Source organism: Ricinus communis, chromosome 7 (genome assembly GCF_019578655.1).
Source record: "Ricinus communis isolate WT05 ecotype wild-type chromosome 7, ASM1957865v1, whole genome shotgun sequence".
Taxonomy (NCBI): domain Eukaryota; kingdom Viridiplantae; phylum Streptophyta; class Magnoliopsida; order Malpighiales; family Euphorbiaceae; genus Ricinus; species Ricinus communis.
Window position 1 is genome coordinate 2,353,592 of NC_063262.1, and position 25,508 is coordinate 2,379,099.

General features: G+C 35.2%; 5 protein-coding genes and 1 long non-coding RNA gene across 6 annotated transcripts; 3 read left to right on the top strand and 3 right to left on the bottom strand.

The window, feature by feature from the left end:
- The first annotated feature begins 1,289 nt into the window (after positions 1-1,289).
- On the top strand, positions 1,290-3,750 carry LOC8260569 (protein JINGUBANG). Its single transcript, XM_015721251.3, has one exon. The coding sequence runs from the start codon at positions 1,390-1,392 to the stop codon at positions 2,773-2,775; it is 1,386 nt and encodes a 461-aa protein (XP_015576737.2). The 5' UTR covers positions 1,290-1,389; the 3' UTR covers positions 2,776-3,750.
- A 3,343-nt stretch (positions 3,751-7,093) lies between these two features.
- LOC8260568 (extra-large guanine nucleotide-binding protein 1) lies at positions 7,094-12,885 on the top strand. Its single transcript, XM_002522326.4, has 8 exons — positions 7,094-8,754; positions 8,859-8,996; positions 9,093-9,197; positions 9,289-9,474; positions 10,067-10,247; positions 10,773-11,014; positions 11,510-11,673; positions 11,913-12,885. Exons 1-8 carry the CDS (start codon positions 7,609-7,611, stop codon positions 12,502-12,504), a joined length of 2,754 nt encoding a protein of 917 aa, XP_002522372.1. The 5' UTR covers positions 7,094-7,608; the 3' UTR covers positions 12,505-12,885.
- An 866-nt stretch (positions 12,886-13,751) lies between these two features.
- LOC8260567 (protein root UVB sensitive 4) lies at positions 13,752-18,025 on the bottom strand. Its single transcript, XM_002522325.4, has 10 exons — positions 17,055-18,025; positions 16,519-16,665; positions 16,229-16,375; positions 15,780-15,842; positions 15,617-15,693; positions 14,956-15,061; positions 14,734-14,836; positions 14,467-14,618; positions 14,302-14,367; positions 13,752-14,183 (listed from the first exon to the last, which is right to left on the bottom strand). The coding sequence occupies exons 1-10, from the start codon at positions 17,538-17,540 to the stop codon at positions 13,959-13,961; spliced, it is 1,572 nt and encodes a 523-aa protein (XP_002522371.1). The 5' UTR covers positions 17,541-18,025; the 3' UTR covers positions 13,752-13,958.
- Positions 18,026-18,594: 569 nt separating this feature from the next.
- Positions 18,595-21,157, bottom strand: LOC8260566 (cytochrome P450 CYP82D47). Its single transcript, XM_002522324.4, has 2 exons — positions 20,119-21,157; positions 18,595-19,400 (listed from the first exon to the last, which is right to left on the bottom strand). The coding sequence occupies exons 1-2, from the start codon at positions 21,055-21,057 to the stop codon at positions 18,774-18,776; spliced, it is 1,566 nt and encodes a 521-aa protein (XP_002522370.1). The 5' UTR covers positions 21,058-21,157; the 3' UTR covers positions 18,595-18,773.
- Positions 19,610-21,282, top strand: LOC125370739. Its single transcript, XR_007216836.1, has 2 exons — positions 19,610-19,895; positions 20,098-21,282. It is a non-coding gene; the product is annotated as an uncharacterized LOC125370739 (long non-coding RNA).
- A 119-nt stretch (positions 21,283-21,401) lies between these two features.
- Positions 21,402-25,418, bottom strand: LOC8260565 (uncharacterized membrane protein At3g27390). The gene is made up of 10 exons (XM_002522323.4): positions 24,853-25,418; positions 24,667-24,775; positions 24,388-24,586; positions 24,157-24,290; positions 23,751-24,039; positions 23,535-23,641; positions 23,293-23,434; positions 22,458-22,650; positions 22,000-22,243; positions 21,402-21,895 (listed from the first exon to the last, which is right to left on the bottom strand). The coding sequence occupies exons 1-10, from the start codon at positions 24,944-24,946 to the stop codon at positions 21,754-21,756; spliced, it is 1,653 nt and encodes a 550-aa protein (XP_002522369.1). The 5' UTR covers positions 24,947-25,418; the 3' UTR covers positions 21,402-21,753.
- Positions 25,419-25,508: the final 90 nt, after the last annotated feature.

Consider the following 25,508-nt stretch of genomic DNA (forward strand, 5'->3'; position numbering starts at 1 on the left):
ATTTTGGTACTAAAAGAAATTAAACAATTGATACCAATTGAAAACATAAGGCATGATTTTAATACCGGCGAGACTATTTACCCTCGTATAGCAAGATCCTTATAAGAATCTCATTTGTTAGAAAGCTTCTTTAACTTGTAGTCATTATGTAATACCTTTTCATTTGTTACTAAGGACAAATTTGGTTTTATTTTTCTTTTTAAGAAAAGGGCAATTACAGATGTCTTATTTAATTTTCAAAAAAAGAAGATCTTCTACAAGAATAGGCAGAGGGAAGAGGCTCTCTCCTTGTTATAAATCTTTTTAGCCACAGTAACAATAGTGCGTGCTGAAAACTTTGTATTTTTTTTTTTTTGAAAAATTATTAGACAGGTTCAGTGTATGTCCTTACTTATACACTAAACCTATAGATAATTAACATATATTTATTAATTTTAAATAATAAAGTATATATCATTAATTATTAAAATATAAAATATTCATATATACGTGCCATTATCTTATTAGTTATGGTATATAGACTAAAGCTCGTTAAGAATCTCCTTTCTTTTAAAGAATTATTTGGTTATAATTGTCATAGATTCTTGATTGATGATTGAATAGACATTGCTAAATTTTCTCTAGAGCTCTGGTGTCTTTTCTTCCTTAATTTGGTTTAATTTGGTTTCTGATAGAGTTCGTACTGATCATTTTTTTAAAATTACAAGTCAATGTCGATGAGAGTTTAGACCGGTAAATACCGATAAAGGAGAGCTCCTTAGTCTTCTTCTTCTTTTTTCCTCTTTCCATTAAAGTTGTAGTAATGGTTTACTTCCAGCTTAACATAAAATAAATATATGATTACAAGATTTTACTTGGTATAATTTGAACGCCACTTCATACAGATTATGCATGCGTGCCTCATATGGTCACTCTTGTTGTAGGACACTTTTCTCAACTTTCAAGAGTGAGTTCTTGAGTTTAGCAGCAGAAGAGAGAAGTAGCATAACAGGATTAAAAGAAGAAAACATGCAAAGTTGGCCCAGTGCCAAGAAAAACTCAATAATATTCTTAGCCTTTTAGACCAAGTCAAAGGCCAGTAAGGACGCCAGATTTTTCTGTTTCCTCTGTATTCTACTGCCCAAAAATAGCTATACTACGACACAGCCACCTCAACCACCTAAAAATTTACTGTAACCAACGTGGCAGGACACCGCCATTGGGAACTTTTTCGTATCCACAGATACCTTAATATGACCATGGTAATTTCATCAACTTTCACGTCCCATCTCTTTTTCCCCTTTTTAGATCTTTTGCTTTCGGTTTTATTTCTTATCAGTTTTCTCTTAATTCTGTTAGTGTTCTTCTTTTAACATTGTGCAAACTTATAACCTGAATATAAAGTTTTTAATGAAGGGATCATCATCAATACAAGGCGAAACAAAACCACCACGCGGCCATGGCCACCGTGGTCATGGCCATAGAATCAAAAACCCTGATGGATATAATGGTTCTCTTGAAAGCATGAATGGAGGCAGTGGCCAAGATTATTCATTCTTGAATTTCGAATCGGGTTCTTCTGAACAACCTGCTTCTCCTATTAGCAAGTCTCCATGGTCATCTCATGCAAATCTTGATCTTGATCAAGATTTGCACGATAATAACGATCAAGAATTCTCTCATAATGTGCTAATGGGTTCATTGGTACGCGAAGAAGGGCATATATATTCATTGGCTGCATCACAAGAACTTTTGTATACCGGTTCTGCTAGCAAAAACATTCGTGTATGGAAGAATCAGAAGGAATTTTCTGGATTTAAATCGAATAGTGGATTGGTTAAAGCAATAGTAATAGGTGATGATCAGATATTTACAGGGCATCAAGATGGGAAAATAAGAATATGGAAAGTTTCAACAAAGAATCCAAGCGTTTATAGGCGAGTTGGGAGTCTGCCAAAATTCAAAGATTATGTGAAAAGTTCAATGAAACCAAGTAACTATGTCGAAGTTAGACGCAATAAAAACACCATTTGGCTGAAGCACTTCGACGCCATTTCTTGTCTTAGCTTAAATGAAGATAAGTCGCTTCTTTACTCTGCTTCTTGGGATAAGACATTCAAAATATGGAGAATTTCAGACTCCAAATGTCTCGAATCAGTCGCTGCTCATGATGATGCGGTGAATTCTCTAGTCACAGGTTTAGACGGTTTAGTTTTTACAGGCTCAGCAGATGGAACTGTTAAAGTTTGGAGAAGAGAAACACAAGGGAAAGGAACGAAGCATTTCTTTTCTCAAACATTGTTGAAACAAGATTCTGCAGTTACTGCATTGACAATTAACCCTGAATCCACAATCATCTACAGTGGTTCATCAGACGCACTAGTTAATTATTGGTTAAAGGATAAACAACTTGCTCATGGTGGTATCTTAAAAGGCCATAAGCTAGCAGTTCTTTGTCTAGCAACTGCAGGCAGCCTTGTGTTTAGTGGATCAGCTGATATGGGAATATGCGTGTGGAGAAGATTGGGTGCTGATCATATATGCTTGTCGTTGTTAACTGGCCATACAGGGCCTGTCAAGTGCCTGGCAACTGAGAAAGATCAGGAATTAACCTCAGGGGAGGCACGGTGGATTTTGTACAGTGGAAGTCTAGATAAATCTGTGAAGATGTGGCGTGTCTCGGAGAATACACCGCCGGTGGCTTGGAATGGGTGTGCCAGCTCAATGCCACTCTCCTTGCCTTCATCATCAGCTGGAAGCTCTGACATTCATGGAAGAATAAGTGTACACAACTAGAGACCAGAGCTTTTCATATACTTGCAAATAGAAAGAGATCAATTGGAAAATTTTATGTATGAATTGAGAAATTATTCGTTGCATTTGACGCGCATGAGTGAACTGGCCTACAACTCGTAGGCCGTGCTTGGTTTGTCGGAAGTTAAGTACATCCTTTGTTATCTTTGGATCGGAAATTGGCAAACAATGTACCTGCACAGGGCTTGTATAAATGGATCAATTTTCCTTTGCTTGATTGAAAAGTGAATAGGCTCGCCTGTAGTTGTTCTTAATTAAGCTTGTACCTGTACATTAGACTTATACTGCAAGGGTACCCAAAATTTAACACCTTAGTGTTCCTTTTTCGGCCATTTTAAGGATACATTCGCATATATCAGCTTAGTCCCAGAAATCTGAATCCTGGTTGATAAAAGAAAGAAAGGAATACTCTCTTTTGCCAACTAAACTAACCTTCTTGCATGATTGATAACCTATTCAGTTTCCTTGTAAGTGAAGCAAAGACTCAGGCAGAAGTATGAGAATTCATGTCTAAAATTTTGCATATGCGCATTGTATGGAAATTAGTAGATGATAGACGTGATGGATTAGATATATTTTGATCATTTTTTTTGTTTATTATTTATACATATATGTCAATTTTTTATTTATTATTTATATATACATATCACTTTCATTTGTGATTTAATTTGCATTAATTAGATATGCTTTTATTTTTATTCTACAAATATTATAGGTGGCTTGCTGGGCATGGAGTTCATATTTAACACAACTTATATTAATAGTGTTAAGATTGTATATAATAATTAGCTTGGTCCGATGTGAAGCCTCAGTTTCAAGTTTTAACAAGACCAATGAAACGAGCTCAACATGCCTGACGGGAATCAAAGAGGAAGACAAAACAAGACGTCCCCCAGTTTAGGTAACTTAATAAACATCACCGAAGTTGATGGGTCTTATTTATACGAGACTTTTCAGAGGTTTCTTGAAAATTTTGTACATTTTTTGGAGTAAGTCATACTTGATCTGTTGAGAATTTAGATAATTCTAAATGGTCAGCTTGGCTATGTAAGTTTGAAGGGGAGATAATTGGATGGAGCAGTTAAGTCCAACTTTAGGAGGTTAGAAACAGAAGGGTGAATGTTCAAAAATGGACCAAAAGGTTCATAGACAACAAGCCATGGGGGGGACCAGAGACACCGAGACAGCAACATTGAAATGGCTCGAAAAATGGGTACTGAAATTGGAGGATTTGCCAGGGCAAACTAAAAGCAAATTAAGGATAGTTCAGGATTCAATTTGATTCCTTAGACCATCTCTATTGCTTGTTTGTGTTAGTAGAAAAGTAGGACCCTAATAACACAATAATTTAACACTTTATATTAGGAAAAACTCAATTTCCAGGTCCCTTAACTTCTCTTTTTGGCATTAGATTCTTAAAATGTGTTTGCATTTTGTTAGGTCCTTAAACTATTATTTTTTATTAACATTAAGGACATTTTTACCTTATATGGATCATAAATGTAATTAAGACATATATATATTGCTATTGGCACAAGATTGGAGGAGAGAAAAAAGAAAATTTACATTTATAATTATGTGAAAACTACTTATGAATCATAAACAAAAGAGAAATTAAAAGCACTAAGAATATGTATTCGAATATTCTATTGATAATGGACTAAAATATATTCAATTATATTTTATGCTCCACATCAAGTAAAATGGTTTTTGATGTTTTAAAAATAATAATTTAGAGACCTAAGAAAACCTCAACATGTCTTTTGAAAATTAAATGTTAGAAAAATAAAAAATTTACAGACATGAAAATGAAATTTTATTTATTTATATAATGTCTTAGACGTAAAAATTTAATATTTTAATTTTCCAATTAATCAAATGTATATGAAAATACTGACATTAAACCACCACGAATTTGTGCAATGTTCCTCTCTGGGAACAAAGGGTACATTACAATTTTATATGTTGAACCAAAAATTTTGAGGTCTTTTTCTAAAAACACAAAAAGGAAAGCAAAAAAAAAAAAAAAAAAATTTTGTGGTCCTTGTGGAGACAAAATAAAATATTTGCGTTGGTAAATTATGACAAATATGTGAAATTTCCTTTTCAAATTGAGAAGAATTAAACATTAACTAAGCATATTGAAGAAATGCATATAGAGTTTGGCATGGACCTTTCTATCTCTGACACGTCAACTTCCTATCGGATGTGCTATCATCACTTCACAAAATGTTCCATCAAGACTGAACTCCAACTTTATACAAAAAATAAAAAACAAATTGTGTGTTTGGAAGGTAGCACTTCAAAGAAAATCATTGCTTTTTTCTTTCTTTCTTTTCTAGAATTAATTCAAAATTTAAATTACCAAATGGGCTATATATGAATCAATGGATATAAATAAATAAAATAATACCTTCTCTGTTTCATAAATCTCTCACCCTATAATATTCAAAACTTAATATTTTTTCCTTTTTCAAATATTAGGACTTACTTTTTTCTTTATGATTTTATGATGCACCACTCTCTCACGGACTAAAGAGACTGGGTTAAAATCCTTCTAATGCATTGTTTTCCTAAAAAAGGAAAGGGTAAATTACAACCACTGTAGTTAAAAAGAAGAAATAATAAAATCATATTATTTATAAATAATTCACTTTAAAGTCATAACTCCTCGTTTCGTCAACAACTTAAAAATACCGATAAAAACATACCAATAATAATTTCAACACTGATATATTAATTAGAAAAAATATTTAATAGAAATACGTTTTTTTAGAATATCGGTTCTTCTTATTGAAGAAAGTATAAGTCTTAATATTTTATTTTATAAATTCTTTAATGAACATTTATTTTGTAATGAAGGTGGATAATTCTTATTTTCTTTTAAGTTTTGACCTTACATGTATATAAGCAAAGATGTATTATTTTCGTAAGTTTGGTATGAAAGTGTCATATTGAGAGACAAGACAAGCTACGACAATTTAAAGACTGAAATATTGACCGTAATGTTTCAGTTTTTATCACCATTGTAGGAGATAAAATTGTTGCAGAGAAGTAGACTTCTTACCGCTGTTGCATAAAGTCTTTACTACTATAATTTCATTGGAAAAGAATTTGCTTCTAGTTGATAATTTTTACAAAATTTTGGAATCTAATAACAATATTAATAAGTAATTGAACCAATTGAAATTTTAAAATTTAAATTTCAAATCATACGTAAAGAGAACGGAAACAATCAACGCTAGCTCATTTTAATTATAATTTTTTATTTAATAATTAGATTGTATATATAATTTTGAATGAATATTTTATAAAATTTCATATCTCTATTTATATATTAAATTAATAAATAATATATATATATATATATATATTAATTTTAAATAAATAAATATGTGTTAATTATCTAATATTAAAATATAAAAAATCTATATTATTTTTCTATTAATTGTAATATATATATCAAATTCTCCATAAACTACATTATTATAAAATAAATTATCACATCAATTTCTAAACATATAGAAATCATATTTGGGTTTCATCCTATTAAATTGGATAAGAAAGAGAAAAGAAAATCAAAATCAATTAAATAAACTCAAGATATTTATTTATCCTTGGAATTTCGAACGACTGTAAAGCTGATAGTGAAACATCAGTTGGCATCTGAGTTGAGTTAACAGAGGCAGATTCCCTCCATTCACGCAATCACAGCCCCCCTCCATTTACTATTATCATCACTATCTCGTGCCGCTCTTCAACATTTCCTCTCTTCTCTACCCAAAATTATTTCAAAGCATCTGATTCTATGCTATTACTAATAATAAACCAATCATAAATTTACACATATATGATTGCAAATAAAAAGAATATACATATTATCATTTATAAAAACTATATGTATATATAGCTTGGGTATTTTGTAATTTCAATGTACAGTTTTTATTTTTAATTTTCTGTGCATCCATAAAAAATTGTTATTATTATTTTCCTGAAAAAATTAATTCAAAACAACGGCAGCAGTAACATGTGGCCCCCACTCTGGTCCAGACCCCTACACTTAAACAAAAGGATGTGTAAATATATCCTCTGATTCCACCACCAATGTTAAAAAGACAAAAGTTCTTGTCCCCACCATACCCACATGCCCCCACCCCCTTTACCTTTCATCCAACAACTCACCTCCTCAAGAATAAAAATTAAAATTAAATTAAAAATTATAGATTCCTACTGTAAGTACCTCCCCAAAGCTCCCATTTCTTTTTCTTTCGTTTTTGTTTTTTGTTTTTGGTTTTTTATGGTTACTTTTCTCACTCTTTCTTTGCCCCCCCTGCTATCTTTTCCTTCTCCCCAAACACTCTTTTTTTTTTTCTTTTTTTTTTTTTCTTTTCAAGAACTTATAATTATTTCTTTGTCTTCTCCTTCTTAAAAAACTTGGATACTTTTGCCTTACAAGAAATCCAAGTATTTTCTTTATTTTAAAGAACTGAAGCTCTATTTCCCTCTTCGTTCAAGCAAACCCTTATCTTCTTCTACCTTTTCTTTTTCTTTTTCTCTTTTATATCTTTTTTGTGTGTAAACCAGCCATACATATTGCACTTTACTCACTGTATCCATTCCTAACCTAATAGCTGCATGATTGAGCTATATCTATAACTTCTATTCACTTTGTTTCAAATTTTGAGCTAAAAGAAAAATAAAGAATTCTTTAACCATGATTCTTGAACTTAGCGTCTCATTTTAACCTAATCAAGAAACCAAGAAACAAGAAACAAAAGAAAACAACTTTCTTGCTTCTTGTTTATTCATCAAGAAATGCCACCAGATAATGAAGATGGAGTTCAATACTCCTTTGCATTAGAGTACAACGGCCCACCATTACCCTACGATCTTCCACGCGCCGTTCCAATCAACGTTAACAAAATCCCAGTTGCTGCAGTGGTTTCTCAGCTCTCTATCCCTGATAAACTCTCTTTACCGGTAGTTAAACCGTTATTACCAGCTTCTGATCCAGGTAAAAGAAGTCCTAATCTTTCTAAAGAACCAGGATCTGAAGAAGCTACAACAACAGTATCTCCAACTTCAGTAATTGAAAGAGCTACTGAAAGTAATCATCATCAAGATTGTGGATTGTCTGGTGAGTTAAGTAGTTCAGGTGCTTTAGAATTTTCTACTGGTTCTGGGGTATTGTTAAATGGAGGTAGGAGTTCTAGTACTATAGAGTTTTCTGATAGTTTTGATAATAAATCAAGAGAAAGTTCGTCGAGACTGAGAATTTCTAATGAATTGAACCAAGATTGGGAGTCTAATGAGTCTGTTTTGAGTATTGATCATTACCCGTCTTCGCGGGTTTCTAGTGTTAAAGAAAATGGAGCGTGCTGTAATGAAGTGCTTGGTGATTATAAAAGAACCCAAGTTGTTACTTTTGTTGATGTTGAATCTGATAGTGGTGTTGGTGTTGCTGGCGTTGATGATGACAATGAAGAGTTTGGTGAGGATGAGGAAAGGTTTTCGCGGCAGGTTAAGAGAGAACCACAGAATAAAGGAAAGAAAGGCACTTGTTATAGATGTTTTAAGGGGAATAGGTTTACTGAGAAGGAAGTTTGTATTGTTTGTGATGCTAAGTATTGTTCTAATTGTGTACTTAGAGCTATGGGGTCAATGCCTGAAGGAAGGAAATGTGTTAGTTGTATCGGGTATCCTATTGATGAATCAAAAAGGGGGAGCTTGGGGAAATGTTCGAGAATGCTCAAGCGTTTGCTGAATGATTTGGAGGTTAGACAGATAATGAAGGCTGAGAAGTTGTGCGAGTCTAATCAGTTGCCTCCTGAATATGTTTGTGTGAATGGGATGCCTCTTTGCCATGAGGAGTTGGTTGTTTTGCAGACCTGTCCAAGTCCACCAAAGAAGCTGAAACCTGGAAATTATTGGTATGATAAAGTGTCTGGTCTTTGGGGAAAGGTGAATATAGTGTATGCTTTGAGTGATTACATTTTGTCGCATGCCAATTTATTTTCTTGTGTCCTATTGGAGGCTGATGTTTGTGTTAAATTTGAATTTAACAGGAAGGGCAGAAGCCTTCCCAAATCATAAGCCCTCATTTGAATGTTGGGGGTCCTATTAATGCAGATGCTAGCAATGGTAACACACAGGTTTACATAAATGGCCGGGAGATAACAAAAGTAGAGCTCAGGATGTTGCAGGTTCAAGATTATATGCAGGCTCTTTTCCATTCCTCATTTGCATTTTCTAATGATTAATATGAAGCATTGTTGATACCTTTTTGTTGAACATTGCAGCTGGCAGGAGTTCAGTGTGCTGGCAACCCACATTTTTGGGTCAATGAGGATGGGTCATATCAAGAAGAGGGGCAGAAGAATACTAAAGGTTACATTTGGGGCAAGGTATGGTGCATCCATGAATTTACACATTTGAATCCCTTTTTGCAATTTTACATGTAATTGGGCATTCATTAATCTTTTGACTTACTTTTAGGCGGGAATGAAGCTTGTATGCACGTTCTTATCACTCCCAGTTCCTTCTAAATCTTCAAATTCTTTGGGAGAACAAGTTAACAGCGGAGTTAGCAGAAGTGTTCCGGACTACCTTGAGCAGAGAACGCTTCTGAAAATTCTTTTAGTTGGATACAATGGCTCTGGGACAAGTACTATATTTAAGCAGGTAGTTTTTTGAAGGAGAGTTGTGGCAGTATAAACTCAACTCTTGCGCATATTATTCTCTTCAATTGAATATCTTATGGATCATGGTTTATTTCTATCCAATTTTATCCCATTTTTGGTTGTTGATTCATTATGGTATATGAAGATTAAATAGAGACTGCAGAATGATATATTAGAAACAGCAACAATAGCAAGCTATGCATCCATCTGTAGCAATTCTCAGAGTAAATGTCCTGAAAATGATACATAGCATATGTCTCTATCTAGGCTTAACAGGCTAAGATTGATTTTAACACCAGTCCATTTAAGGATTTTGTTTGAAAATGGGAGCACAGTTTGACACTGCTGTTCATAATGTATGTCTCACACTTTGAGGAAACTATTGTATAAACTTAGTCTCTAAACATCTTAGTTTAGTATGGACTGAGTGGTCTACCCCTATTTGTAGATTGCCCAAGGTTTCTTTTTTCCTCTTTCAAAGTTGTTCATACCCTACCTAGTTTTATACCAGACATGTTAAATAATGATTAGAAAGAAGCATTAACAAATTAATACATTCGAGTTAATCAGGTGACTTTCCCCCCCTTTTTCAGGCCAAGATTCTTTATAAACCTGTTCCTTTCACAGAGGATGAACGTGAAAACATTAAACTGACAATTCAGAGCAACGTGTATGGATATCTTGGCATACTCCTTGAGGGACGTGACCGGTTTGAAGAAGAAAGTTTGGCTGTAATAAAGAAAGAGCATTCTTCTGATGAAATTGACCCAAGTGGTATGTATACCTTCTGAGCATTCCGTTATATACTTGTTTTTAACTTATGTATCCACACATAAGATTCTCGTATAAAAGAAAGGGAGCATATGCATGCATGTTAATGCAAATGCAATGAGCTTCGGAATGCATGAAATGGTTCAGCAAGCCCCTTCACTTAGTTCATATGTACTTAGCTTTTAATGGAATCAATTCCGGTGCTTCACCAGGAATAGATTAGAGTCTTAGTTCCTTTTCTGTCATACATGAAATCTTGTGGAGAAAAAGGAGTCTGCATTTTGCAGGAAGATAGATATTGCTTTTAGGAGTACATTGAATAAATATGCATGAACAGGATTTGGCAATGTTAATTTTATCAGATATGATTTTATGATAGTTACATGAAATGCGTCAACGGAAAAAGGAGGGAAGGTTTGCTTTTTAAATTCTTATAGTTGAATTGGTTCAATAATCAAGAAGAAACTAGCTTGTCTGAGGCTTAGGGTCCTTGCAAATACCTGAAAGAAAAAGCTTTGTTGATAACAGGAAGTACCAGTAGCATAAATGGCACAACAATCTATTCTATTGGACCAAGGCTTAAAGCATTCTCAGATTGGCTTCTAAAGATTATGGTGTCGGGAAATTTGGAGGTAATATTCCCAGCTGCCACTCGGGAATATGCACCATTGGTCGAAGAACTATGGAGGGATCCAGCCATTCAGGCCACATACAACCGGAAAAGTGAATTAGAAATGCTACCTAGTGTTGCTAGTTATTTCTTAGAAAGGGTAAGATCTTACTTCAGGTTTCTTTGCTTGGTTAAATTTGTAAAACTCATGCCTATCTTTCTCCTTCTTTACTTTGTTTTTAGTTGAGGCCTGAAGTTTCTTTTTTCCCTGATGCTTGTATACTAATCATTTGTGGTTGAAGTTAGGGCTCGAATTATATTAGAAAGAGTGTTCTGATTTACAGAAAAGAGACAGATCCAGTGACACTTACCTTTTGGTTTGATGGTTATCTGAGTAAATGGCATGTGTATTAGTTTTATGTCTTCCAATTAAATGAAACTTGTAATGTGGTCTTTGAATCTCACTTAGCTGAGCCAAGTGCAATGATTCAAACTTGAGCTGTATTGTGGTAGAGCAACCTCTACACGCATTACGAATGCAGTTAGAATTTTCTTTTCTCCATCAAAATCCTATTGATCCACACGGATGGTAACTATTGCAAACTTATGCAGTTCATTTCAATTGTTGCTGAGAACAAATTTCCTTTCTCTGCAGGCAGCCGACATACTGAGACCAGACTATGAACCCTCAGATTTGGATATCCTATATGCCGAAGGTGTTACTTCTTCGAATGGGCTTGCTTGTTTGGAATTTTCATATCCCCTGTCAGCACCTGATGATAAATTTGACTCAGATGATCAACATGATTCTCTGCTTAGGTAGGTACTACTGTTGAAGCATATTGCTTGCATTTTATAAGAGAAATGACATCTATTTCTGGTGCTCATCTTGGGAGAAACTTTGTGTTTGTGTATATCTAAGTCATTACAACAATATGTAGTTAGATATTCAAACCGGAATTAAACCAGTGACTGGTTTAATCTAGTAGACGAGTTTAATCCATTGTGATTTGAAGTGGTTTCTTCTCAGTCATATCATTTTTTTGGTCCTTGCTCAGGTACCAACTGATTAGTGTGCATGCACGCGGTTTTGGAGAGAACTGCAAGTGGCTTGAGATGTTTGAAGATGTTGGAATGGTCATTTTCTGTGTTGCATTAAGCGATTATGACCAGTATGCAATTGATGGCAATGGGTGTTCTACTAACAAGATGTTGCTGAGCAGGAGGTTCTTTGAGAGCATTGTTACTCATCCCACCTTTGATCAGATGGATTTTCTTTTGATACTAAACAAATTTGATCTGTTTGAGGAAAAAGTAGAACGAGTATCATTGACTCATTGCGAGTGGTTTGATGATTTCCATCCTGTGGTCAGCCATCATAGATCAAACAGCAACAGCAATAGCATCAATAGCAGTCCTTCACTTGGTCAGCTGGGTTTCCACTACATAGCTGTCAAGTTCAAGAAGCTCTATGCTTCACTAACGGGAAAGAAGTTGTATGTCTCTATGGTTAAGGGTTTGGAGCCTGATAGTGTTGATGCATCTCTTAAATATGCAAGGGAGATTTTGAAGTGGGATGAAGAAAGGCATAACTTCAGCCTGAGCGAGTATTCATTTTATAGTACTGAAGCAAGCTCCTATTCCCCTTAAATTGGCTAGTCAAGGAAGCCTTGTACATGGGTCCTGCCTCCTGCAACACTTCATTGCCATCTAGTGTACATAAACGGCCTGTAAATTAACTAGTGAACACGCTTCTCTTCCATAAGCCATTGCAGTTGTAAGACCAATATCTCAAGGTATCCTTCCAATGTCATGCTGCTATAATTTGTTCCTTAGATTTCCAGCACACAGTTAGGACTACACATTAGCTTTCCTTGTTATACGGTAAAGGAATCACTCCATACTGTGTTCTTGTGCTTTTTGCTCCCCCCTACCATGTGTGTAGTTATTCTATCTTTGAAATGGTATTCAAATATTCATTTGTAATATAAGAGATTATGTTTATGATCTATTGACAAGTAGAATACTGTATACCATGTTATCATCTGCCTTTTCTCATTTTCTTGAAAGGATGCTATAGGCCCATCTTGTTTCATCCACCCAATTGTTTAGTTGCAGGAGAGGTAATCCTTCTCCTTAATGAATTAAAATAAATAAATAAATTTTATTAAATATTTAATAATATTAATTTATTAAATTTACAAAGTGCAAAAACTATAAATAATATAAGAATAATGTATTTAAATAAATTATACATACAAATGCATAAATTACTACATAAATTAAATTACAATTAAAAAATTCAGACAGATAATGAGAGAATAAAAAAAAGAAGCTAAAATGAGATAAAATTCAAAAGTTATGTTTTGATCTTATAAAATATATTGGCTTAATCAAACATGATGGCTGACTAATATAAAATTTATTAAAAGTTCTATCTATTTTATGAATTTCATTTCAACCTAACACTTTAAATTTACAAATTAATTTTATAAAATTTTATAAAATTCATTTCAACCGACATACAAATATTAGAGAAAAATATATATAGATAATTAATATTTTATCTAATAAGTATTTTTTTTCAATAATTAATATTTTTATCTAAATATTTATTAATTATCAATAATAAATTAATTAATTATTTAATGAGGAATGAAATTAATTAATATAATTAACAAATATTATTGAATTTACTACAAGAACTTGATGCATGCAGCAGTGGGCGCAGTCGAGAAGATCATGTTGGTGCGTAAGTTTGCAGCACTAATAATAGGTGAACATCTAGCTACAGAAAAGAATCATCAGCCCAAAGAGGGAATACGAATTATGAACCAAACATTACCTTAATTAAATTTATAGAATTGATAAAAGAAAAAAAAAAGAACATTGAAGAATATTAGAAACTTGACCTTTTCTTTCCTTTTTTTGGCCCAGGATTGTTGATACAACACAAAAACAATGAGATATATTATACATGTAAGTTTTCAGCTTTCTGAAAAGAAGAAAAGAGAGGAAAAAAAAATAAAGATTTCCAAGATTCTCCTGTGGTGTATGGGAGAGCCACCCATAAATTATAGAAGTAAACTCTGATGTACAATAGCTCAGTCATCTACAAAACTGTATCTAGTCTGCTCCTCTGTGCTCAGCAATATGTTTTTTACAGCCCAACCTAGAGCAGTCATTTGATCACCTAACATGGATAAATCCTTTTCTGCTGATTGCTTGCTATCCTCTATTAATTTAATGCATTCCTTGTGAACAGTGCTGCCGGGATCACTGATTGTTTCCCACCTACTAAAAAGCAGTGCCTTCCTAATGTAGCAGGCCTATGTTACAAGAAATATGAGATTTAACATAAAAAAGTTACCAGCACTGTAATATGTAATAAAGCTGCCTATCAACCAGGAATATTTTGGTCTGGTTATAATCTCAAGTTCCTTTTACCTGCAACAAACCCATTATAACATCAGCGGTGCCAGCGCCCTCTCTCAGAGATAGAAGAATACCTTGCTAGAATCCATCAAGGAACGGAAGGAAAAAGTGAGTTGAGTACTACAAATGGAAGCTTCATAATTATACAAAATTGAGGATAGATATTCAAATGCATACTTGCTTAGTTCTTGTCAATCCTCTGTAAGAGTTCTCCACGCATATAAAGTAATAATCCTCGCTGCTTAAAGACTGCATTGCTATCACTGACAATTTTGATATCTGATCCTTGGCATTTAAGCAACCTATTCTGATGGGCCACAGTTCTTTGCCTGGTCAAGGAACACAAGCATCAGCTTAAGCTGTACCATTGATGCATACAACTGTACAAGGTCCCATGGCAGCTCAATCAAGGAACAAGATCACAAGGCATGAGAAAAATCTCACCTTTGGTCCGCAAAAATTCAAATCCTTCCTTTTTACTCACTTCAGCAGGTGTTGGTACACGTCCTAATGCAATCCATGAATCTAGTATCATTTCAAGCCTATCCTGAAGAGAGGAAAAAAGTGCATGATTCTTCAGGCCAATGTTAACTGATGTTCATGCTGGAGCTAGATATACCAGTCAAAACTCAATATTTGCAACCCAGAGAGATTGAAATTACACACCTTAGTCAATGTTTGCAAATGGACATGCTTAAGCCCTTGATATATTCCAAAAAGGTCTATTGCTGAAAAAATGGGATAAACAACAAAAGGCAAACCTGCAAGCAATCTTGCATGTTGAGAACAAGTTAGGAACAGAAAATAAGCACAAGTCTAACTGGCAAAACACATCTTCTCCAAAATGAGGTCTACAATTTTATATGAATAATTCATGTGAAAAGCACCATTATGCTCATACATGAAGAAGAGGACTAAAATTTAAGTAATAAAGGTCTACAACCATCTCAGCTTTTTAATTTGAATACAGATACATGTTTTTCAATTAATATTCTAATATGCATCCCTTCTGACCAATTATGCAACTTCACTTTGAAATTCCTTGATTGGAAAATTTGACAACAAAACTTGTCAAATTGGTTTAAGGGGTTCAAATGAATTGATGGCGTGGGGATAAGAAAGAATTAAATTGGAGTATCCATAGGCCTCTAGTTAAGGGACCATTTGACTTTACCAACATATGTTGAAAAGAAGGTATAATTCAGAGCAGATTATCTTCTACTGAATTGTAAAACAATTTTACCCGCAGTCACCTTGCGAGAGGTAACTTTGGACAAGAAAGCACTGCAATTTCAACTAAATTAAATGTAATGAGGCAAGGAAAAACCTTTGATTGTTCTTGAACAGCATGTTCAAAAGTGCAGCAAGCATGAGGCCAAGGTTATCAAAGCACACTGTTTGTATCTGAAATCCATAGCAATTATCAGAATATGGTCCACACTGAAAGAACGTGCAGACCACATGAAAGACGTGCAAGGGAAAACTTTAACCTGTGCCTTTGCTGAAACTTCACCAAGGTTATCTGCTACTGCAAAGCTTCGATGAATAGCAGACTGCATGCAGACCAATGACATCAGTACTCCATGTCAAAGTATGAAACCTAACTTAATATCTGTTGAAGAGTGCTTCCCGAAAACTCAGGACATGAAAACAATGATGAAGCAAGAACACAAAGCATCCATCAAGCAACAAGTGAGAAAGAAACCTTTTATACTTTTATTATCGATGATGGCCTAATTCGAAAGTATTTTGAGCTGCACATCTATATTTGCATGGGGATGGAATTTGAACTAACTTATGCAACATTGTAATTAGGCTATACTATCCAAGTACACAAACTCAAAATGTCAATGCCTAATACTGAAACAATTCTTCAAACAAGAAATGAAAATTAGTTTAAAGAATGCAGAATTATAGTTTGATAAGGAACAAGTCTTACACCAGTCGCTAAGTGGCATGCGAGGCTTATTTGTTTTGCAATGTTGGCAATAGTTGCGAGAAGCAAGAATTGTTTAGGAAATGCAGGAGTCAGCAGCTCCAATCCAATGCCCAAACTGAAGAGAATAGATGTTGAGAACCTAACTCTCTACACATGCAACAATGGGGAAAATATCAAAGCTCCAATATAAAACACTAGTACAACATCAGTGTTATTAGCTGCAAAAACCCAGAACTTAACATAAGCAAACAAATGAAAAAACCTCAAATACACAAGAAACACTATCATACCTTCAAATTGGTATCAAAAGCAGATGCCAAGCTAGCAGTGTAGATGCACCTACTCAAACGTCCAAGTCCATCCTTCAAGACCCAGTTAAGAGCAGCTGCTGATGGAAGTGAACGAGAATACCCAATGCCTACAGCCCGAAACATGGCCTAACATCAACCCATTCTCACAAATTCAGCAATCATGTCATAGGTAAACTTTCTAATTAGCTGCTTTTTTCTGTATTAACATAGTGTTAGAAAAGTCTAAAATGCAAGAATTCAATTCAAATAAATTTTATTTAGTAAATTTCCTGTTTGGAATAGTCATATTTGATAGAATTCAATTCCTTCAACTCAGACACTTTTGAAAGAAATGAAATCATGCCACAGGTAACATGATATTACAGAATTCAATTGAATAAGCTTGCATGTCCTATCATACATTTTACCGACTTTGCTGAAAAAGAAAAAAGTCGCTATCTTTGCATTCGCAATTCAGTAAGCTATCAGTAGTTCAAAAAGCAAACGACTTTCCTTAAAATAAATAATCACAATACCTGAGTAGCAAGAACCTGTAAAGCAGAGCTAAAAACACGGTGCAATAACTTCCATTTAACATAATCCATATAATTCTCAGTAACTTGTTTAGGAATAAAAAAGTCCCTAACACCTAAACTCAAAGCCCTAAACAGTTTCCTGTACCCATCTTCAAAATCAACACAAGACGCCGCACCACCATCAACACTAACCAATTTTACACTACTCCCATCCCACATGTACCTAGAGACCCGACCCGAATTCCTAACCACCACAGGGAGCCGCACGGGGAACATGGGTCCGGGTCCCGGTCCATTATCCAGACCTTCTTCTGGTTCATAATTGATGGAAGTTCTGAGTGAATTGGTGAGAGTTAGGGCTTTGGGTATGGAGAAACGAAGTTGCTTAGAAACTGGTTTTCTGTGAGAAGGAAAGTGAGAGTTTTGAACCTTCCATTGATAATGGAATTGGGTATAACTGGATGATGAGTATAGTGTGGATTGCATCAAAAAGATTGAAACTTCTGATTTTTTCGTTGAAAAGATTAAGACTTTTTTCCTTTCTAATTCAAGTAAGAAAGTTAAAAGGAGTTTCTTTTTCCCGCCAAAGTTGGTCACTTGGTAGCTTTGGAGTTCTGGGTTCTATGAGGTTAGAAAAAGGATGGTGCAGAAAGTAATATGCACACCCGGCGTATGTTAGAGGAAGAGCGGTGGGTGACCGTGGAGAAAGAAGATAATAGGGAAAAGGAGGAGGTGGGGGTGAGGTGTGTGCGGCTGCAAGCAAGTTGCTGCCTCAGCCTTTGGAGTCGGAACTGGGAGGCAACTTTTTCCCTCCTCTCTTCTTTCATTTTTCTTGACCAGGATACGGTGTCGTTCCCTTGCGGAATTCGACCGATCTGGCTTCTTCGGAATTGAATCAAATTCAATTGAACTAACTAATTTTTTTTCCCTTTTTCGGACAAAAGTTCATTGGTAGCTTAGGTGCCGTGGGACAGCCATTCCATCGTTAAATTGATAAATTGTGTTAATATTGTGGACGTTAGTATTAAAATCTGAATTTGAAGTCTCACACTCATGTAATGGTAGTAAAAATGTCAATTAAATCATTCAAATTCAAATTTTTAGTGGATGATTCAATTAAAATTAAGATGCAAATAATATTTATTTTTATAGTGAGCTTACAAGCAGAACTATTTAGTTTTTTATAAATTAAAAAAAAATATTAATACATTTTTTTACATATTTCTTTTCTAAAATAAGGTCAAAAATATAATTCAAGTAGAGTACAATTCTTTCACTTTCAAACTCCAAAACAACGTTAATAAGAAAAAGAAATTTTCACCTGCGTCCTTTTGCAGACAAGAAGTCGTTAAGTTGAGGAAATTTACGTGCACTCTTTTAACAGAAGGCTGGATGTTTACAGGAAAACGGAAACAAGTTATTTGCCCCCAACAAACGACAAACAGTTTAGGTCCATGTTAATATCAGAAAGGAAAGTAAAAGTTAACTATGCAAACACCAAAAGAAAATGTGCTGAAGTTCACAGTGATAAGAGGGGAAATCAAACTATAAGCTTCCTTTCAGTTCATTTATTTATAAGTGTGTATCTTTGTGTATTGGAAAGCTTATCATTTTCAACTTATAGATACACTTCAATGAGATAAACAGAAAGAACCCTTATCTTAATTATTGCTTTTACTCCTGTAATTATGTCCAGTATAGTAACGTCATTTGCAATATTTACATCTTGTAGAGCGTGGAATTAAGGCGTGGAACAAGGTGAACTTCAAGTGAGGTTGCTTTCAGATTTGTCAAGCCAGTGCTCTCAGTCATATCCACATTTTCACCTGATGCCTTCGCAACTTCAAAACCATGCAAGAAACTGGCCAGGATGAAATGCACTACTTGAAGGCCTAGTGCCATGCCAGGGCATGACCTTCTTCCCGAGCCAAATGGGATGAATTCGAAATTCTGCCCTCTCAAGTCTATTTCCTTGTGGCTAGACAGGAATCTCTCAGGTTGGAACTCGTCAGGATTTGACCATATGCGCCCATCACGCTGAATTTTCCAGACATTTACCATTAAGCGCGTGCCAGCAGGAACATAGCATCCCGATGAAAGGGTGCAGTCTTCCTTTGCAGCGCGAAGGAGCATAGGACTTGGTGGGTATAGGCGTAATGTTTCCTTAACAATGGCTTGAAGATAGATCAGATGTTTTATATCAGTTTCCTCTACATGTCTGTCTCTACCAATATGGATATCCAGCTCATCTTGAGCTTTCTTGAGCACATTGTAATTATTTAACAGCAAGGATAATGTCCATGTGAGAGTGACCATTGTCGTGTCACTTCCTGCTAAGATCAAATTCTGCCAAAATAATACATCATCTGATTAAGCATGACAAAAGTAAGTTTGCGTATAGACTGAATAAAAGAAGTATGGACATGTTCAAGAATGATGACATTAGCCCACCAAAACCTCAACCTGCCCTCATCTTTATAATAGTAAAGTAGCTATAAATTTCTTGGCCCCATCTTGACTTTTGAACAACTTATAACATAATTTAGTATTACCTTATTGATTAGCTGGAGCATTTTTCTAGCAGCATTTCCCAGTTTTTCCATCTGAAAAGATTCTCTTCCTATTTCAATTGTTTCTCTATTTATCATTAATCTTCCTATCATCATCATTATCATCATCTTAGACCGATTCTTTTGGCCAGACTTGGCTCATATGAAAAAGGGCCATGAGTACAGCAAGGTTCTGGAACAGCTTCTGAAGCCTGAAAAGTTCCTTTTGTATCACTCTTAGAAAAGCTGGATTCCTAGATTCCTTTATCTGTTTCGGCATTATGTTTTCCAGGTACAAAGGAACACAGTAATAGGGCATCTATTTCATCTTCAGCAGTATCTTCTATCAACTTATTTGAATGTAATTTAATTAGAAAAGCAATTGAATAAGCAAAAAAAAAAAAAAAAAAAACTTCCATGCTAATTCCTACTCCTGTTTCCACCAGATGTAATCGTCAAGACTTTTGCAAGCTAAAGTTAATTTTTCCTGGCAGGACTTGAATTTTGGTACTTACCAGGCAAGTAGCCTTGTTAATGGTGTCTGCATCAAAACCTGAGATTTTTGCATCTTCCAGGATGTTAAGCATCACGTCCATGAAGTCCTTTTCTTCCTTCTCCTTACCACTTAACTTTCGCCTTTGTTTATGTTCCTCTAGCCACCCTTCCATCAGAATGTCCAATTCCTTAGCAGTTTTCTTCATACTTTTCTCATATCCTTTAAAATCCAACCAACCAAGATATGGTATTGCATCGGACAACACAAAAACTCCAAACAAGAAGGCAAAATCTCTTATCACTTTCCGACGTCTCTGCGCTTCTCCTTCCTCCACATCAGCATTCGGTCCAAAACATCGCTTCCCTCCCACCGTTCTCAAAGCAACATTATGTGTCAAGTCTCCAAACCACTGTTTCATATCCACCAACGTACCACTTTCTTTACTGCCTTTGCCAACCCATTTCTCGTACAGTTTCCCTATTGCAATCTGCACTTCTGAAGTTCGTATATGCTTTAGCATATCAATTCTATGAGTTGAGAAAAGCTCGATTGTCGCTATTTTACGCATCTCGCGCCAGTAGTCCCCATAAGGGGCAAACCCAAACATGGCAAAGTCGTAGCCTAGCAGCTTTGAAGCAGCAATGATTGGTCTACTGGAGAAAACTCTATCATGTGAAGTGAAACATTCCCTTGCCATCTCCCAACTATTTACCGTTAAAACTCTGTGCGAACCGAGTTTTATGGTGAAGACAGGACCGTGCTTATCAGCCATGGCTCCTAGTGTTTTGTGAGTCAACTGATGGCCACCAAAGAGATGCATATGGCCAATTACAGGCCAAGCTCCACCAGCTTGAGGCACAGTGCATCTACTATTTCGCTTTGAGTGATAAAAATAGATAGAGAATAAAAGGACAACAGTAAAGATCAGGGTTAATAATAGTTGGCGAAAAAAGTCCATCTCAGGTTGCAGAAATGAAGGAAGGAAGACAGATTGTTGGTCTCAGAAATTTATATGTATTATTTTGATTTCATTTTTCTAGGATGATAATAATTATAGCCAACCTTGGGGACCATTATGCATATAAGTCACATAAAATATCCTACATACTATGCAGAATAGTCCTTTCTTGCCATCTGTTGCTCTCACATGGATATTTATATATATATATACATTTCACATCAAGTAATATTGTCTATATTGCATAATAAAGAAAGAAAGTATAGTTTTAAGTTACCTAGAGCATTGACTATTGTACAGTAAGTTCAGCAAAAGCTTATCTTACTGTGGGCAAGACAAAACAGAGCATGAAATCATGGTGGCACATCTAAGATTTAAAACCAGGCTCTGTTGAGTGAATTTAGAAATTGAAAATTTAAAGCAAATGGAGGAAAGAGTAAAATTAAAAACATTAATTTTACAAACAAATTTGTCTGCACAGATTTAAGCCCCCTGGAAATTCTGGAATTTCTGAGTGATATATAGTACTAGTCCGAATAGATCAGCTATCTTAGTAATAACTTCATTACTCCATAGCCTTTTGGAAATATAGATGAATGCCACAATTTAATAATGCACCTTCATAGTATATTCTTAGCTACTTCACAGCAACCTAAGTCTGTTCATATCACATCTGATGTGTAACTCGAAAATGACCTATCTAGCTGCCTCTAAATCTACATCTTCATCCCCAAGGGTGTTTGATTCTTTCGCATCCTGCTCAATAGCTTTCACAACTTCAAAGAATCGACGTCTTGATGTTGGCAGCCTTGACAGTGTCAAACAAAAGCCTTGCAACCTGTTTTCAACATATAAAACAGAATTAACAACCGGATCATTTCAGGAATAAGAAGGGCCTTAAATTGTCTAAAAATGGAGGGAAATTTAGAGCATTTACAGTACCTTCTACTCAAACCCTCCAACTGAGCTCTTCTAATCTTGTCATCTGGGGGAATGCCATCATTTAGCCAAGATTCAATTCTTGCTGCATCACCACCATACAAGCAGTGTTTGTAAAAGTATAACTCCTCAGTTTTGTTCAAACTCAGACTCTTGATCTGCTCTTTCATGATACACATTGGCTCATAAAGCCAATCGAAAACTCGTCCTTCTGGTCTATTCACACTTGTTATCTCAACGTCATCACCTAGAACAATAGTGAGACTTGTATGATATTTCATTTCATGTCATGAAAGCATAGGGAGGTCTGCATTTGCAGACGTTAAAGTAGAAACTTATTGATAATATGTAATTTGGGCACCTTGTGTGGAACAATTCAGAGAAACTACAGAATAGAAGTGAAAGCAGGAAAATTAATACATGAATTACAAATAATGCAACACAAGTATGATGATTCTTACGGAGGATAAAGCCACTGGAACTACTCTTAATAGAGTGAAGGAAGCACTCAAGAAATGCATATGCAGGAATTCCTGTGTTGATTATATTTGATTTTGAGTTTCTCCAGGCATCCAGATCCGAAAGCCCAATGGCTTCATTACTGAGAAGCTCTTTCCCAATATCTTCAAATGCTTTGAAGAAGCTATCCCATATCTGTTAACATACTATTGGCAGAATTAAGCAACAGGAAAGTAAAGAAACCAAAACTTTTCTGCAAAAAGAGGAATTAGAAGCAAGCAACAAAATTCCAAGGCTATTATATAACAAGCACCTACAAGATTTAATCACCTTGTTCTTTCTTGTTAGTTTTTGGGAGAGAAAACAAATAACAAATGCAAGAGTAAATTTTCTTTTGAAATTCTAGCTTGTTAGAATCTTGTTATTGCCTGCTGATCTTAATAACAAAACAAACAAATAAATAGTGCTTTTATAAATTATCAACTAAAGGGACTATCACAAGTTAAACAACTTAACAAAGCAAACTAGCATATTGAACAAGAAAGCGCTAGGCACAACAAACATGCTTTGGCTTAACTTACACAGGGCGCACTTTTCCTAATCACATTGTTAACCAAAATCAGATTGATTTCATTGCATTCAGTAAACCTCGTGCACCATATGGGATAATGCACATAAGACAACAAGTCTAAAGGCTCTCTTTTCTTGTGGTGACATCCCAAGTGCCATCTCACACCTAACAGTTCCCATGTTACAAGTTCGACCAACAAACTTAAGCAGCACAATGCAGATTATCTTAAAGTGTGCCTATACAATCATAGACGTTCATTTCCTTACCACTGCAGTCTTCAGTGTGTTGGCTTTATCAGTAGGAGGCCGTATAAATGGTTCACCAACATAAGCGCTGTCAAGCTGTTCTTGCAGTCTCATTACTGGAAGCAGTGAAGAGGTAGAACTAACTTGTTTACGATATTTGGGTCTGGTTGCCAACAAGAACAGAAACTATCAGACAGTTAAATCAAAAGTGCATATAAATAAAAAACAGGTAGCTACTAGTACCGCAAGAGCTGCACATATACCTAGGAAAGCAGGAACCTTGTTGCAGGTAAAGCAAATCGTTAGTGTACTCATCAAAGACAGATGCAGAAGCAACCACATAAAGCAATCCCCTCTTAGTAGAGTTTTCCTAGCATAAAAACCCAGGTGAAATATTATGAGAAACTGAACTACATCAATAGCACATGCAAGGTAAAAGGAAAGATCAATGCAGGTATGACGTGCTGATCAAGCATTACCTGATATGCAACAACTGCAGCGTAGCAGCCAAAACCAAAGCTTGAAACTATGCCTGCCAAAGTTGCTAACAGAACAACAATTGGCCACAAAAGAATCCAAAACCCAGCAAAGGGAATGCAAACAGTTTCGAAAAATGGGCCTGCCCTCCCAATAAGATCTTGTATCAACCGATGCCATCCTTTGAATAGTAATATAGGTGCTTTGTAAACAACTATTATAGTAATAACAGGCACATCAACCAGAATGGCAAGACATGCTGCTAGAATGCAACCAGGTACCTGAGCAATCCTATTAAAATACCAAGGAAGATTAAATTCATCATATAATAGAAATTAACCATTTCAAAATCCACCAGCTAAAAAAGTTTCATCAACTATAAATAGCATGACACTAACTGAACAATACTTGAGTTCAATGGGTTCCTCTTCGTCTTTTGACTTGAGCAGTCCATCCATAACAGAGAAGTATGAGTGGAAGGAAAAATCTGCAAAATCACGGACTACAGTGCATGCTCCCCAAACACAGGTCCAAGTGCCTTCCTGTTAAGCAATGAATTCTGTTACCTCTATATTTGCATACTTGAATTTCAATCTACTAATGGCAATTTAACGATAGAAAAAGGTATAAGAACATTACTGTAAAGCATCTAATCAACTTCATGTTGATTGGACCTTCCATACTGATAGCCCTGAATGTCTCCATGACAGGCCAAATGAAGCCATATCCAGCACCCATAATCGCACTCCCAGCAACTCCAATAACAGTCCACAATACTATTGGTACCGGAACCAGTAAAATCAACAGGCACTTCATGTATGGACCAAACTTCTTTGTTCTATTTCCAATTATGAAAGAACAAGATTAAGAAACATAAACCCTTAGCAGGAACTGCAAAGAAAAGATAAAGAAAATTACTTGATTAAACAGTAGATACTCCAAACAAGATGAAGCGGCCATAAACCTATGACAACACCAGTATCTCCAAATGCAATAACCAGAAGCACAAATGGACTGAAAATAGCACCTGTCACATTGTTTCAATGATCAGTGACTAAGGATTCACAATGATTCCGATGCAATGAACAGAGAAAGAAAAGCTACCTTTGATAATTGCAAGAATGAATAGAAGTACGCAAACTGGAAGAAAGAAGAGAAAGTAACACAAATAGCTCAAGAATCCCTTGGGGACATCCATTTTCTCTTGGATGTCTACTTCTGAGTCACTGTGATTGAATCATAAATATAAACAAAGAATTCCTAGATTACTTTTTTCAAAGGCAATAATGGTTATTAGACCCTTGTCATGGTTTCTGATAATTGGAAGCAAATAAAAGGCAAAACAGGAGAAAAGAAAAGAAAAAAGAAAACAAAGCAATTCTTAGAGCCTATCTTTCTTGCCCTCAGTAACCACAAATAAATAAGCATAATAAGCAGATGTCACATATATCTAGTCCATAAGCCTTATAATGTTCTCTGAATCTTTACCAATGGAAGACAAAGCAAAGAGCTTGAAGCCAACACATTTTCAAATGAAAGCTATAAAGAAGGAGAGTACAGGCAAACATTGAGCATGCAGGCAGATAAGGTAAAGTACAAAACACAGAATCTCTATCATGCAAAAGTAAGACAAAGCACAATTCCAGGTTAATGTTGTACAAGAACTGGAGGGACCCTTGTTTAAAATATTCTACAAATTGCTGTCACATTACAGTCAACTTTTCAGGAAAAAAGAAAATAATGAATGAACTAGTCAAAAA